Raw genomic sequence first — 15,472 nt, 5'->3', positions numbered from 1 at the left:
GGGCTTCTCAATTCACTTACGTTAGTGTCTCCTTCGTACATTAAAGCATGTTATTGACGGCTAGCTGAAGAGTGATACCACGAAATTGGCATGGAGATTGCTTCACGAATTAAATATTAATTAGTGTGCAAGAAAGACTTCATTAATTAGAGAAATTAAACATGTGTCTTACTGTAGAATATAGTATAAACATATAAATAAAGAAAAAAACAATTAATATGGTTTGTATAATGCGAGAATATATAAATACCACATTTTTTAGGTATAATTAATTATCATGAAAAAAAAAAAACAAACAGAGACAATCCAAATTGAAATGAACTTTAATTAGGTTTTAATTGGAGCCTACCAGATGGCCAGGTCTGTTATGGGAGACAATAACGTATCTTACCAATTTGGATTTTATTGAGAAAGGCATTCAATAACTTCATCACATTCTATTATAGGCCTCATTGTCCTCCAGATTGGATGCATTGATAAGAGGCTAGGAGGCTAGGATAATTTTCATATAATTTTCATAGGATTTAAATTTTATGTTGAATATTTTTGAATGTGGTTGGGGTTCGAACTACTTGTGATAATGAGGTGTCATGTCAAGATTCACTTATTTTTTTTTTTCAAATTTATCTGATGGTCAATTTGTGGAATTGAACCGTCCACCTTTAAAATTAATCTGTATGGCAGAAGTTGGATATGAAATTAACAAAAAAAAAAATTTATAGTTGTATTTTTTTTATTAATCCGATGGTCAATTTAAATGGATCATATTAAAATTGTTAAGTTTATATTATGATTTAGATATATTAAATTTACTAGTCCATAATTTTTTATTTTAATTTTAATTTTTTTTTTAAAAAATAAATTTTTTCAATTCGTGAGCCAATCAAGTCTGTCATAAGCCAATTCACGTGAGTCACGAACTTAGGTGGAGTCAGGTCCACCTGAATTTATTTTAAAATTATTTGACAACATAAGTTAATTAATTCAACATATCAAATCCAGATTGACAGAAATTAATGGATCCAAGTGGTGATAAATGAATGGTCAATAATATTCCACCAATTAATATCTATGAATTATTGAGAGTCGCAAGATCCGCACTATCAATTATTTGGTTCCAGGAATAATAACGGACAATCAAGTTTTGGTTTCTCTTATTCATATTTATAGCTGATGTGTGTATTTTGTACGTTGTTACATCAATATATATTTTGTATATTTTAATTATCTTTGTAGTATTTTATCTTTTAATTCAAAAATTATTCATTCTATATGAGATTTTGTTGATAAGACATTAATTTAAAATTTAATTAGAGTTAAAAAATTTTAAGAGCATACATTTCAATATTCGCACACAGTTTGATCGTATCTCCTGATACAATTGTGCATCACTTATGGAGCAAGGCAAATAACGGAGAAATAATTGTATTTTCAACACTGAATATGGATAAGTTGTGTTATCTGACACTATTATCATCTCTTTGTTGTCGACTGATGAGAAATTTTTAAAATCGAACACGATCCAATTATGTCCCTTACCACCAAGAGCAGATTTACATGTGGATTAGAAGTCTTGAGTATTTATGTTTTATCTTCTGTAAAAAAAGATGGAATCTGGCACTCCAACAGTTTCACACGATCGATCTATGATCATTTACGAAAAGATAAATTAAAAAATTATAATTAATCATGCACATGCCTACTGTTCCTTCAATTTCCTTCCACTCAAATAAATAGATACAAAAAGTGAAAGAATAGTTAACTTTCTTTTAATTTTATAATTATAAACTCACAAATATAATCATAATTGTACTTATCCACTCTATATCACGCATGCTATACTTATATACTCCTGTGTTATATTGAATGGATGCATAAAATAGAAACACAAGTGTATCGCACAAAAGGTCTACTGTATGTTAATTCAACTTGTACTATAGTGGTATTAAATTTTGATTAATTTAGTTTTTTTTATTGAATTAATTGATATTTTATCAATTTAATTTATTTGATTTTTATTAAAAAATTTAATAAATTTGGCTAGTTCGAAAAAATGTTGATTTCGATTTAATTAGTTTGGTTAGTTCAATTTCGAACCAATTGCTCAACCTTACCTAAATCACAATTTAAATTTAAAATTTTTATTATTTTATTATATTTTTAATAAGTTCGTGGATTGACTCGCTTAACCTATAATTCACCTTGGATTGGATTGGAGATTTTCCAGTGCACTAAGATATGGGTTGAAGCGCCACCCCTATCATATGACAAATTTTTGACGAATTGACCTGCCTAACCATGAATTGACCCGTGTGACATCACTTAATTATTATATTTTTGTTATTAAAAGTTATATATAATATATAATAATTATTTTTGTCACTTAATAGCGGCCCCTTCAAATTTAAAATCCTAGATCCACTCCTACCCGACAAGATCGTGTTCGGTTGACATCTGCTGATTAGAAACCAACACCGCCAGGCAATGCTTCCAAACACAGCCGTGGCATGGTGGTGGCACTCCTAACTTTTTAGGAAAGTTGTAACAAATTTGATAATCTTTAAAGGCTATAAAAGGATCAAGGAGGCATCTATTTGAGGCATCGGGATCAGGGATCTCACCTTCCCTAGAGAAGGGTTTCTCCATGACAGGAAACCCTAAGAAAGAACCACTTCCAAGAAGCCACAAAGATTCTATCCACCAAGGAGTTTTGAGATCTTCTGAAGACAACATCACATACCACGACTAAGCTTTTTTACTCTCTTTTCTTTGATAGAAGTTGTAGAATGCTTAATATCATATCTTGGCCTTGTATCTCCATCTCCATGAAGTAATTTCTTTAATTCTAGGATTAGATAATAACTTGACATTGATTTGATAATTGTGTATTAATATTTATCTCTTTTATCACATGATGTATTGATCCTTGATTTAATTGTTAACATACCTAATGTATTAATAGATCTTAACGGACATTAGCACATATTTTGGGGTGAGGAGAAAGAACCGAAAGGTAAACTCCAATCTTGGACCTATAACAACTACACTTGAGGGGATTGTTCACGAAAGTAATTTAAATCCTCTCATAGATATCATTGGCTACAATATTGTAAATGGTAGTAGGCGGTGGCTAGCCTACCGTCTCGGCCACCTAAGCAGTGCTTAGGCAGTTGAATTTTTTAAATTATTTTTATACATAATATTATAAATAGTAATAATTCTTTATGATGTTTATGCATAAATAAGTTTCATACAATACAATATAATTTATATAAGGTACAAATAAATATATAAATGTAACTAACAAGATAATTAATAAAAATTCATCACCATAATAATAACCAAAAGTCTAAGTTTAAAATTCAAAGTTTCAATCGAATATGGCAACAAGCCAACAAGGACCAGACTAAACATAACTAATCTTCTAAATCATCTACACATGCACTATCAACTACATCCATAATCCTCTCATTATCGGGCTCAAAATCAATATCTTCTTCATTTTCCTCCTCCGATGTATCTAAATCCTAATCAAATTCTCTAATGGTAATGGGGATGTTTCTTGCGCTCCTTGATTGTAGCACTTCATCCACTCCCGAGGCCTCCACCACCATTCTCCAAATAAGTCCTGAACTTGGCTCGACCTCATCTTCATCACCATAGTCAACAAACCAACCTTGAGCTTCACTAGCTTGAGAGGATAGAAGTAAATCTCTACCTATTTCTCTTTTACTCTTCTTTTTCATAAGATTAACGTTGAATTTGACATATGCAAGATCATTCAATTTTAATATTTTGAGATTCCTCTTCTTAGTATGTATCTAAATAATTAAAAAATTATTAAAACTAATAAAAAGAAAGAATAGATAACATAATTCATGAATTACTACTTACCCTTTCAAATTGGCTCTAATTTCTTTCACGCCCATGAACTACTTGTCAAAGAGAGAAATCTTATTGCTAATTTTTGTAAATTTGGAGTGTGGCCACCATAATTGGATCATCATCCATCTTAAAAAAGTAAAGAGGTAAAAAAATAATAAACCCAAAAATAAATAAAATAGACATGTATGTTAGTGAATAGGAATAAAGGAAAGAGATGTACCTGGATCGTATACATCCACCTTCTCATATGTTGCAACCGTCATTTTTTTAAAGTTTCCAGATTTACTCTTATAATTCAATAATTCATCATTAGTAATGGTGGATTGCATGTCCTCGTTGGTGAAAAAAAATTCTCTCAACACAATTCAAGAACTCATTCATAACATTTATGTCATTTTGTATGCTTGGATTTTTGAAGTAAAAAATCAGATTTAACAAGTAAGTGACATAATGCAAAGGACTATCAAGTCTACCCTTAGACTTTTCATCAATAATCTTCAAAATAGGGATGATATTTTCTTCTTGTTTGAAAACCTTTCTAATCTTTTCCTTAGCTTGTTTAAGTGCATCTAATAAAAAGGTCATTGAGGGCTTTTTGTCACTATCAACGAGGCATAAAACTTACACTAAATGGGTGAAAACATTCAAAGCTAAAGAAACATCATTCCAAAAAGAAATACTTGTTACCGTTGCACTACTCAATTTTGTGTTGCTTCACTTTTTGGATGTAAACATAAGTCTCAATTGATCTTTCTTTCCTTTGAGACTTTTCAAAGTCAAAAATAAAGTAGCAAATCTAATCATCTCGGGCCTCACAATATCTGTCTTCTTGGTGTTTTTTCTCATAATAACCAAAGTTTTATGATGTGCATAGATGAATATTGTTAGGGATTTTATTTTCTCAAGTATTCCGTTAAATTTGGATAGTTTTCCAATTGCTTCAAGTATGAAGTTGATTGTATGAGTCCCACAAGAGGTCCAAAAAATTTGAGATTGTATATCCTTTAACAACTTCGCCACTGCCATATTGTTTGTCGCATTATCCATCACTACTTGAATAATATATTGAGAGCCAATTTCATTGATGTATTTTTTCACAAACTCAAATATGTAAACCTCGGGAGTGTGCCTCCATGGATTCTTCAATAGAGCAAAGAATGAAAGTGTTGAAAGTCGAGTGTCAAATGGTAAGCATGGAGAGTGCGTGAGAGAGTGCCGGAGGGATTTTAGTTCCACTTAGCAACTATGTAGTTGAGTTAAGATGTTGTTTTGAAAGAAAAGGGTAAACTTTTAAATGAACAATAATCAAATATATGAAAATACAAATCAATATTCCGTCCTAAGTAACGACGGAAAAATCTAGGTAGTAATATAACGACGAAATAATATTTTGATTATCTTAGCGACGGAAATAAATTATGTCGCTAATTCTGTTGCTATTCCATGATTTTTTATTGTGAAAGATAAAAGCAAAAGTTCTTTGATTTTTTTCAGAAGAATCTCTCTGCTTGACAAACTTCATCCCCTACGTTGACGCCTTCGGTCTCAGTCTCGGACGCTCCCGATCCACGCGACGAAGAGTAGGAGGATGCAGTGGCAGTTATGGCACGTAAAGGCGGCCGCCGCACCGGCACCGCCAAGCCTCCGGGTAGTACTCTGCGGCGTCCGCCTTCTGCTGCTGGTGCCTCGGCGGCACCGAGACGTGCACCGGTGAGCAGGGCGTGCACCTGCCACACCTGGACGTGCACCGCGGAGGCCGCGAACCAGGTCCTACCGCGGAGGCCGCGATCCAGGTCCTACGAACGGACTACCCCTCCTCCCACCTCCGCCCGCCGACTCCGTCTCCGCTTCGTGCCGTCGCCACGCCTGCGCATGACAACGAAGAGGCGCTCAGGTTAACTTGCTTCAGACAGGGAAAAAGTGAGAGGGCACGTTATTCCTTAATATTCGCCGCCGATAAACACATCAATCAAAGAACATTTTGTGAGTGCTTAATCTTGACTATGATGGCAAACACAAGATCAAGATCTCACCTTGTAGTTGGAATTCCCACTCCAGATCGTGGCCACTGCAATGAGGAAACAGGAACGGTCTCAAAATGATCAGAGAAATCCTTCTCAGATTCTATTCATCGTCAGAACTCTAAAACAGTGATCGGATCATGGAGTTTACCCACCTGAACAAGCAGAAACGCCGCCGCAGTTTGCTGCTGCGAGATTGCAAACCAATAGGGCACAAAACGAAAGGAAGCATAAAAGAACCACCTTTAACGCCATGACTCCTTTAGCGCTCCCTTCCCATTCCATCAATTCGAGCTTATCTGACCCTCTGCAAACATACGAAAGATGATAAGCTAATCTTAAACACGTTCTCAGGGGATGGAGCAGATCGACTCTGCTGCAGATCGATCTCACGGGATCGAAGACAAGCAGTAAAGTTAAGTCAATTAGCTTATAACTGGATCTTGCATCAATTCGTCCACCTCAACCTCCAAGCATTAACAAGATTTATATCCCATTCCTGCTTTATTTACTTTTTTTCTTTCCAGTTTCTGCCTCCTACTTTGACAGAAACAGAGGAAATGCAGGAGGAGGAGGAGACAGCTGCTGCGGCTGCTGGCGCTGAGCTATTTGGTGAAATTGATAAGATTCGGATCTCCACATGCGCGCCTACTGCTGGCCAGTCCCAAACACCGTCAAGGAGTCCAATGAGTTCTTCCCCAATAATTGAGCTTTAATCATAAAGGCCATTGAATTAACTCTTCAAGTACTCCGAGATGAGATTGCATGTTCCATCCGATGGCAATCTTAAAGCTCCAAATGAAATAATGGTTGGTGCCTTTTGACCGAAGAATGCAAACTGTGGAAGTCCCTTTTGCTCCAGCCTTTCACTTTTAATGACCGCTGTTAATGATTGCCTATTGATCGGAGTATTTGGGTGCGGATTCTGGACGAGGGGAACAGAGTTGGTGTGGGACTGGAGGGGGTTTGTTGCTTTGCCATGGTTGCTATCTTTTCAGAGTGCGAAGTGCCTCCACGAGGACGAGGCTGTTCGGATACAGCAACGCTATAGACAAACGAAGCAAGAACAGAGCCGCAGATCATGCATACAATGATTCCCTTTTTTCCTCTTTTTTTTAAAGAAGAAAAAGCAAATGTCAAATCTACAACTCAACAAGAGTAATCGAATTACAAATTCAAGACACAATGATCAAAATTAACTCTCAGACGTCGGAGTCATCTGACAGACACACTCTCATACTCTTCGTCGTCGTCGTCGGAGGCGGCGGCAGCGCCAGCGGCGGAGAACAAGTCGTTGCAGAGGTCCCTGTAGAACCTGCTCACCAGAACACAGGAGACGTCAAGCTGCCCAACACAGGAGCAGCTCCTCCATGTCCGCCAGCTCCCTCACCTTCCCTTCTTCCAGCATCATCTCCACTAGATACTTCTCGAGGCTCCGGCACGCCGCTTCCACATCGTCATCCTCGAACTTACCTCCTTTCTTATTAACATTCGCCCCTGCCGGAGACTGATAACGCTGATCCTGCCTCTTCCTCATGCTACGTTGGATCAATTCCTCTCCTGCAGAGATCAGTGAGGAGTATATCGTGGTAAAAAATGATACCCTCATTAAAAAATATATATACAAGTTGGCTTTAAAAATAATAATAATAAATATTTGATATTTAATAAGATATCAATAAAAAATAATAAATTGATAATCTTTTTTGAATAGTATATTTTAATATATTTTTGATTTTTGAATATATTTCTGAAATAGTATATTTCAACACTCCCTCTCAAGTTGAAGTATGAATATTTAAAATGCACAACTTGTATGTGCACAAATGAAATTGAAAAAAATGACTTTTCAAGTGATTTAGTAAAGATATATGTAATTTGAGTATTTGACAGCGTAAAGGTAGTAGAAATTTGACCCAATCAATTTTAATATATTTTTTCACTCATGAAAAATAGGATTTGCCATAATATGTAGTGCTGCTTTGTTATCACAATGCAATACAGTAAAACCATATTATTAATTTATAAGTCTTGTAAAAGGTATCTCAACCAAATTAACTCACATGTAATTGTTGTCATCACTCTATACTCTGCCTCTGTAGAAGAATGAGAAACAGTTGTTTATTTCTTTGTCTTCCAAGAGATAAGAGAGGAACTAAGGAAAATATAATATTACCGATCATCTTGTAGTAGGACAACTTTCCCAATCAACATCACAATAGCCAATTAACTTAAGGTCATTTTTGCTTGAAAGAAAAAAATCTTGTTTGAGTGTTCCCTTTAAATATCTTAGAACTCGAATAGCTGCATCAAAATGTGGTTTGCATGGATTATGCATGAACTGACTAAAAAAGATGCACTGAATAAGTGATATCTAGACGAGTAATTGTTAAGTAAATAAGTTTTCTAACAAATCTTCTATATCTTGAAGGATTTTAAGTATTTCTCCATCTGTTGGTGTGAGTTTAAAATTTTATTCCATAGGATAATTGATTGGAGCTACTCCAAGAAAATCCATCTCATCATGTAGATCTAATGTGTACTTTCGTTGTGATATGGAAATTTTTTATTTTGATGTAGCCACTTCTATTCCCAAAAAATATTTTAACTTTCCAAGGTCTTTTATTCGAAAGTACTTGTGTAGAAAGCTTTTAAGAGTCCTTATGGCGTTAGGATCATTTCCGTGATTATCATGTCATCAACATAAATGAAAACAATCGTGAATGAATCTCCATATGCTTGTGTGAACAATGAGTAATCTGCCATAGACTGTTTAAAATCTGCCTTTTGAATGACTATAGAGAATTTTAAATACCAATTGCGAGAAGCTTATATATTTTAATCCATAGAGTGACTTATTTAGTCGATAAACGATGTTTTTCCCCTGTCGACTATAACCAAGTGGTGGAAGCATGTAAACTTCTTCATCTAGATCACCATGGAGAAAAGCATTTTGAACATCAAGTTGATAAAGAGATCAACCATTTACAGCAGCTATAGCTAGTAGACAACGGACGATGACTAACTTGACAACTAGTGCAAAAGTCTCATTATAATCTAATCATTCAAATTGTGTATAACCTTTAACGACAAGTCTCGTCTTGTAACGCTAAATGGATTCATCTGATTTGTACTTGATTTGGTACACCCACTTGTAGTCGATTGGTTTTTTTTCTTTAGATAAGGAAGTAAGGGTCCATGTACCATTTTCTTCCAATGCTTGAATTTCTAAACTCATGGCTTCTTTTCATTTAGGATCTTTCTCAATTTGGGAAAATGTGTTAAATTCCACAAGAGTAGAGATACGAGTAGCAAAGGCATGATGAGAAGAAGATAAATTTTTATAACATATGAAATTTGCTAAAGGATAATGAATACCTTTACCTGACTTAGCCATTGATGATGATTTTGGGGAAAGAACCTTGGTTTGGGCACAATGGAAATCACATAACCAAATTGATAGTTGACGAATACATTCTAATTTTCGCAATGTAGGTTCATTGGATTGAATTACGGGAGGTAATATATTAGAAGGTTCATCAACAATGTAGTCACTGTTTAAAATTTCTAAGTGTTCCAAAAAATGACATGTGACTTTTTCAAATGAAGTATCATGATTATCAATTGATAAAGGTAGTGCCAAAGTACTATCTTCATTATTTTTTCTAGAGTAAAAAGGAAATATGTGTTCATGAAAAATAGCATCTCGACTTATAAAAATTTGTTAGTCTCTATATCATAGATTTTATATGCCTTTTGACCAATAGAATACACAACAAAAATGCATCTTCGAGCTCGTGAAGGGGAGTGTTGAAATATGCTATTTCAAAAACATATTCGAAAATCAAAAATATATTGAAATATGTTGGAATATGCTATTCGGAGAAAATTATCAATTTATTATTGTCCTTATTTATCTTGTTGTAATAAATGTCATATATTTATTGTATTTTTTTTAGTCAATTTGTATATATATGAAAAAGTTTGTATATTAGATTGAATAAATAATAATAATTTTCTAGATCTTTATTATTTCTTCAGACTTTGTTTAATGAAGAAGAAGCTGAATCCATCATATTAGATGAAAAAGCTTCCCAGAATAAATTGCTTTGATACCATGTAAAAAAATATATAGAAGAATGAGGAAATAATAAAAATTTAAAAAAATATTCTTATATATTCAATCTCATATAAAACCTTTTACATATAAATACAAGTTAGCTAAAAGGAAAAAAACAATAAATATTTGATATTTATTACAACAAGATAAATAAAGAAAATCATAAATTGATAATCTTTTTCGAATAGTATATTCTAATATATTTTCAATTTTCGATTATGTTTCTGAAATAGCATATTTCAACACTCACCATGTTGCCCCTCCAATATTTGCCCAATATTTGCCCTAAGTAATCTAGAAGAAAGGTAAATTATGCGAGACTTCATTCTAACCCATAGCCCTCTATGTTGAGGGGTAAGGCAACTAACGGCACATTTCTCATCTGTCAGAATCGACTTTTAAATTTTATTGTGGTAATCCCCATGTAGTAGATCTATAACAGGAGATTGTTATTCCTTCATTAAATAAGGAATATCACAATTTACATTTAAAAATCTAAAAATAACCAAAATAAATAATATTAATTGTTCAATTTTGCTAGTTTAATGTTCATCATACATTTTTGGCGGGTGAGCAAAAGGCGCGAGGCCTGCAACACTTCAACCAGCAGCACTAAAAACCTACCTCGATCGGCCGGCGATCATTTGGCTTCTCTAATTCGTTTCTTGTCGTCCTCGACAATGGTGGTTGAGGTGCCACCCGTGACGTATCGAGAAAGAAGCCACAAAGGTATTATTGGAAAAGCGTCATCTTTCGCAAACTACTTGTAGATTGAAGTGAAAAAGTGTACGGATTTCCTCTTCGGCAGAGGCATCATTATTCCAGAGCAAGGTACGAGCTTGATTGCCGTAGAGATAGTATGTTTCGTGGTGGACATTTTAGTTTAGGGTTTCCGTTATAGTATCATTTGTAGCAATTATATCATTTTTTGCTGACTAATTCGGTCAGGGTCTCAAGGAGATAGATGCCAATGAAAAAGTTAGGAATTTATAGAGTCTAAAAACTATTTTTTCTTGGTGCCATTTATAATTTTGTCTGAAAATACACTCCGAGCATAATACTTCTAAACAGCTGCATATTATGCTTGAAATTTTGTTAAAGCTATCTAATTTTTCTCCTGCGATCCTCCAATTCTAATCATGATCGCAATATGTTGCCCCTAAATTGATGTATCTTTTTTTTTTTTCCAATAGAGGCATTGATTTTTAATGTGGTTTAGAAGGGGGAGAAATTTCTGTGCAAACTGAAAAAACAGTGATGATGTGGTTGATTTACTATACATCTTTGGGTCTCCACCCTCCATTTTCCAAAAGGAATAAGGAAAATAAAATAAATAAAAAGGAGTGCCAACGATGATAGACTTTGTATTAAAACAACTGTTAAGCTGATACTCATGAAAGGAATGGTGCTAAATTTCCAGTGAAATATTTATGCTGCATTAAAGCAAAATGAATTTTCTTTTTGTTTGATGCATTATGAAAATATATTTAATTGGTATAAGGTATATGGGAAGATAATTCAGATGCAACTTTGAAGGTTTTAGCACTGGTGTCACTATTAATATATCGTACTAGATTGCAATGATTTAAGAACACAGTGTTTTTGACCTTCTTGACGCTGCTCCGATGTGATACACGAATTCTCAATTTCCTCCCAAGTACACTCTAGGCAAAATGTATAATTCATTTATATACAGGTAAACGTGCCTTATAATATTTGACTCCAACCACTATAGAATATTCTCTTTTGTAAGTAGTTTCAAAGTCACAAACTAGGTCCAACCGAAACCATTCAAATCAAATTTGCTATCTGTTGCACCTTCGTTATCTTCGTCAGCATTGAGGTCTAGTTGCGCTGCATGACTGGATATTCCAAAACTAATTGCCTTACTGAAACTACTTGATTCTTTTTCTCTGCTCTGTTGTTCTGCATGCTTCCTGTTGTGTGTGTTCTCAAGAAACATGACTCCATCACTTCTTTCCTTATGCCAAGCCTCTGAAATAGCTCCTCCTATTTGAGCTTTAGAACTTAAAGGATGTGCCTTGAAGTTACAGACTGAGAGAGGTGTCCTTTCAGAATCTCCTAAAATGGATGAGGAAAAAGGCTTGTGTTCATTTGAATAAAACCATGCAGGTTGAGTGTTCTCAAGCCTAGTACCGTCATGCACTTTTTCTCTACAAAACAGTAAGCTGCCATTATAATTTCTTAAACCCCGCTGGAGATGATTTATGTTTTGATCCTTTTGTGATTCTTGAGAAGATGTAAGACAGCTATCTACTGAACAGTCAGCAAGTTGGGCTTGATACTCTGGTAGATTGTTATTCAGGTGGGTAATATCTTCGAAACCTGGAAATGCATTGCTGAAGCATTCATTTGAGACTTTGGATACTAGTTCAGAGAGTTGAACTTTAGCAGCTTCCAATCCTGGAGTACCCAAATTCTGCTTCCCAAGTGTCTCTTGAGCTTTCTCCAGCACAGACTGCAAATATTTCCCCTGTGCCTCTATGCGAAGTTGTAAATGCTTCTGAACCTTTTACAGATGCATTTTGCATGATTTGTCAGTATCTAATATCATAAGCAAATTAGAAGAGATGAAAGTAAAAGAAAAGGCATAAAGGCTTCATTCCTTTTTTTGAGTTCAGGATGATTACTTATCTTATTTTTAGTTACCTTTTAACCTTAATTAATAGTGGTGTTTCAGTTATCTCTTAGTTCATTTTTGAGCAAAGTTATCTAATTTGTAGTTGCTGTTTTTGTCAATATGAAGAAAACCTGAAGTTTAAACCAATTGGCTTGGCTACAGTTATCTTGAAGGTGTACGATTATTTAATAAAGTCATGTCATTCTTTTCTTTGGAAATCTTCACTGTGTTAGATAATAACCTTCAGTCCCGTCTAGTTGGTGGTTTGCTGCATGGACTTTTTTCCAATGTTTTTCCAGAAATCCTAAGTCCATTGTTTCTCATTTAGATATTTTCTCTTGTTTCCTTTCAGTTAAAACAATGATAGAATGCACAAAAAAGAAAAGTCTATCAAGAATAATTAGTTTTACTCGTGATCTTGACCTCAAGGAACATGAAATGAAATCATCAGATAAAAAGAAAGGCTGGTGCTGTCATTTGGTACAAATTCTAAAACTATATTTAATGGCTTTACACAAAGCTCAAGGTGTCTGCTAGGCTACATCTAAACTACTCGATGTCTTCTATCTTGCTACCGGTTTAATCTTTCCATGGATGATGGACATAATTTGCTCTTTTGTGATTTATGGCTTTTGTTTTGCAAGTCATGTCTTCCCTCTTTAATCATTTCCTTGAACTTTCCTATAGTTATATCATATAACTAAACTTAATGGAAATACTTGTGACAAATTGTAGTTGTAGGTTGGGCTTGATCCAATTTTCATTCTACTAAACCAGCTAGTCAGTAGGTACTTTTAAGTAACTATATGCAAAAGTTTTAGAATATAATACACAATTAAAACTGTTAAATTCTTATTAATTCAAATATCTTAGAATTAATCTAATGAATAAGGGAAGGAAATAAAAATTGATAAACATTACATGTTGACTAAACATTACCTCTAGTTGTTCTTGTAGCCGTCTTTGTACTTCAATTTGTATTTGAAGTGCTTCATTTATCTGAATAGGCCTGAAATTGCACTCAGTTATAAATTTTCTTTTTTGATTGTTTGATTAAATGAGTGTTGATGTTCTCTTACTTATTTGGCTGGGGATCAGTATTTGTCTTGGTCATGGCTGATATATTGTTACCTTCATTTGTTCTCTCTGCTGCTAGCTTACAAACTACAACTGCATCAATATCTATTAGTTTGCAAACTCAATATGTTTGGATTGATAAATGTGGATGTGCTCTTACCACTCTTAATACTTCCCATGTTTGCTTGAGCTTGGAGATTTTTGCTGAGTCTGTACTTCTGCAATCCAACAAGAGAAGCTTAATCTTCAAATATGAAAAATGAATAAAGAAAAGGAAGAAGAATAGATAATTAGTCAGTCAGGACCTGAAGATGGCTTTTCAGGTGATACAGTGTTAGTCCAGGAATGCCCATGAGTCTCATGACTGTTTTTGGTGTCGCCTCTGCAAAACAATGATGTTAGTTAGTTTACTCTGAAGCAAAGATGTTCCCTTAGTGCTTTGTTTTTCTCGTCTACTCACTGTCTGCTCCGCCTAGTTGATTAACTGCATCTATGAATCTATCATGGAGTTCAGGTGTCCACTTCAGCCTTGGCTTTGCATCAGTTGATAGAACTAGCCCCGACTCGATGGAAATGCTTCCCCCTTGTTGCAATGACAAATGCCTCTCTGGAGGAAATGTTGTCCTAGAAGAGAGGATGTTGTTGTGGCCTTGATGATACATCTCCTGCTCGGTAAAGAAACTGTAAGGTCATCAATTATGTAGTCATCACCATCAAATAGAAGCAAAGATTTCTCTTTGTTATTTCCTTTTTCTTACCTTATCTACTGTCTTCTTTGATCTAGGTAGCACTATGCATATCAGATCTCTGAGTAGCTGAAACTTATCACTTCAGATTCATCTGCTTTATATTTCTGGAATGCCAGGGCATGCACCATCCATCCTTCTCCAAAGGCTTATCTGCTTCTCTTGTAGGTGAAGGATGGCACAAGGCTCTCTTTATAAGCCAACTGCAAAAGAGAATTGGAATCATTTGAATAAAGCAGTTAAGTTAATCCAATCTTCAGAGCAACCCAAAAAGAGATCTTGTCCTTCTTCCTTCAATATGGACCATGTCCTGGAACTTTAGTTTTCAATTCATAAGCCTAATGGCATTCATATTCTGCAGAAGAAACTTTTTCATGGAACAACTTTAACTTGTTGCATGTGAAGGAGAATAAATCCTTAAATATCCATTCTCTTTCATGAAAGAACTACTAAAGAAAAAGAAGAAGCATATACTTGCCAAGAGAATTTTTAAACTTGATGCTATGTTTATAATCTTTCTGCAGTTTCAGCAAAGTTTCCAGATTCCTTAACTGTAAGAATCTAAATATTGGGGGTCCACTTGGGTAGAGCTTCTTTAATAGGATAGGAAAGTAAGTTTGATGAAAATAAATCATAGGCGTCTTCAATTATCAATAATGCAATTTGTAGTTACCTGCAGTCTGATCTGTGATTAATTCAAATTGGTAATCTCAAGCTAGTTGATTAGAGAAATTTGAAAGTTCTGTTTGAGTGGTTAAATCCAACAGCAAAATATGATACACCTTTATGTATATAATAAAGGAATATGTAACCGGCATGAGTTCCCTTTTGTCTCTATGCTGCATATATTTTGCATTTGTTCATTATTGACAAAGTAAAGAAGCTAGGGAATGGGAGAGGGGCATCCTTTTGCATCAAAGACAAGAAGATAATTCAAAAAATTACAAAATAGAGCACTTCTTTTCCTGAAAGTAAACAGTGT

General features: G+C 34.5%; 1 protein-coding gene and 2 pseudogenes across 3 annotated transcripts; all 3 read right to left on the bottom strand.

The window, feature by feature from the left end:
• Window positions 1–5,485: 5,485 nt before the first annotated feature.
• On the bottom strand, window positions 5,486–6,191 carry LOC141842737 (uncharacterized; annotated as a pseudogene).
• A 917-nt stretch (window positions 6,192–7,108) lies between these two features.
• Window positions 7,109–7,443, bottom strand: LOC141842769 (transcription repressor OFP17-like; annotated as a pseudogene).
• A 4,097-nt stretch (window positions 7,444–11,540) lies between these two features.
• LOC141843029 (myb-related protein 2-like) lies at window positions 11,541–14,639 on the bottom strand. 3 transcript variants are annotated; one of them, XM_074731040.1, is made up of 7 exons: window positions 14,503–14,639; window positions 14,205–14,425; window positions 14,050–14,126; window positions 13,905–13,962; window positions 13,747–13,837; window positions 13,607–13,676; window positions 11,541–12,556 (listed from the first exon to the last, which is right to left on the bottom strand). In XM_074731040.1, the coding sequence occupies exons 2-7, from the start codon at window positions 14,404–14,406 to the stop codon at window positions 11,798–11,800; spliced, it is 1,257 nt and encodes a 418-aa protein (XP_074587141.1). In that variant the 5' UTR covers window positions 14,407–14,425; window positions 14,503–14,639; the 3' UTR covers window positions 11,541–11,797. The 3 variants fall into 3 exon arrangements, with proteins under 3 accessions (XP_074587141.1, XP_074587140.1, XP_074587142.1); XM_074731039.1 differs by having other exon boundaries at window positions 14,205–14,409; XM_074731041.1 differs by having other exon boundaries at window positions 11,541–12,550; window positions 14,205–14,409.
• Window positions 14,640–15,472: the final 833 nt, after the last annotated feature.

This window comes from Curcuma longa, chromosome 12, assembly GCF_044706935.1.
Source record: "Curcuma longa cultivar G26 ecotype Majalengka, Jawa Barat chromosome 12, ITB_CL_G26_1.1, whole genome shotgun sequence".
Taxonomy (NCBI): domain Eukaryota; kingdom Viridiplantae; phylum Streptophyta; class Magnoliopsida; order Zingiberales; family Zingiberaceae; genus Curcuma; species Curcuma longa.
This window is presented reverse-complemented; position numbering and strand designations above follow the sequence as displayed.

What these genes read in the sequence shown, in the direction of transcription:
- LOC141843029 (XM_074731040.1), bottom strand. Translation starts at nt 14,406, where the DNA reads ATGTATCATCAAGGCCACAACAACATCCTCTCTTCTAGGACAACATTT. An exon ending in CATGGGAAGTATTAAGAGTG is followed by an intron (nt 13,838 to 13,904) that starts GTAAGAGCACAT and finishes ATATTGATGCAG; the next exon opens with TTGTAGTTTGTAAGCTAGCA. An exon ending in GGCTACAAGAACAACTAGAG is followed by an intron (nt 12,557 to 13,606) that starts GTAATGTTTAGT and finishes CATCTGTAAAAG; the next exon opens with GTTCAGAAGCATTTACAACT.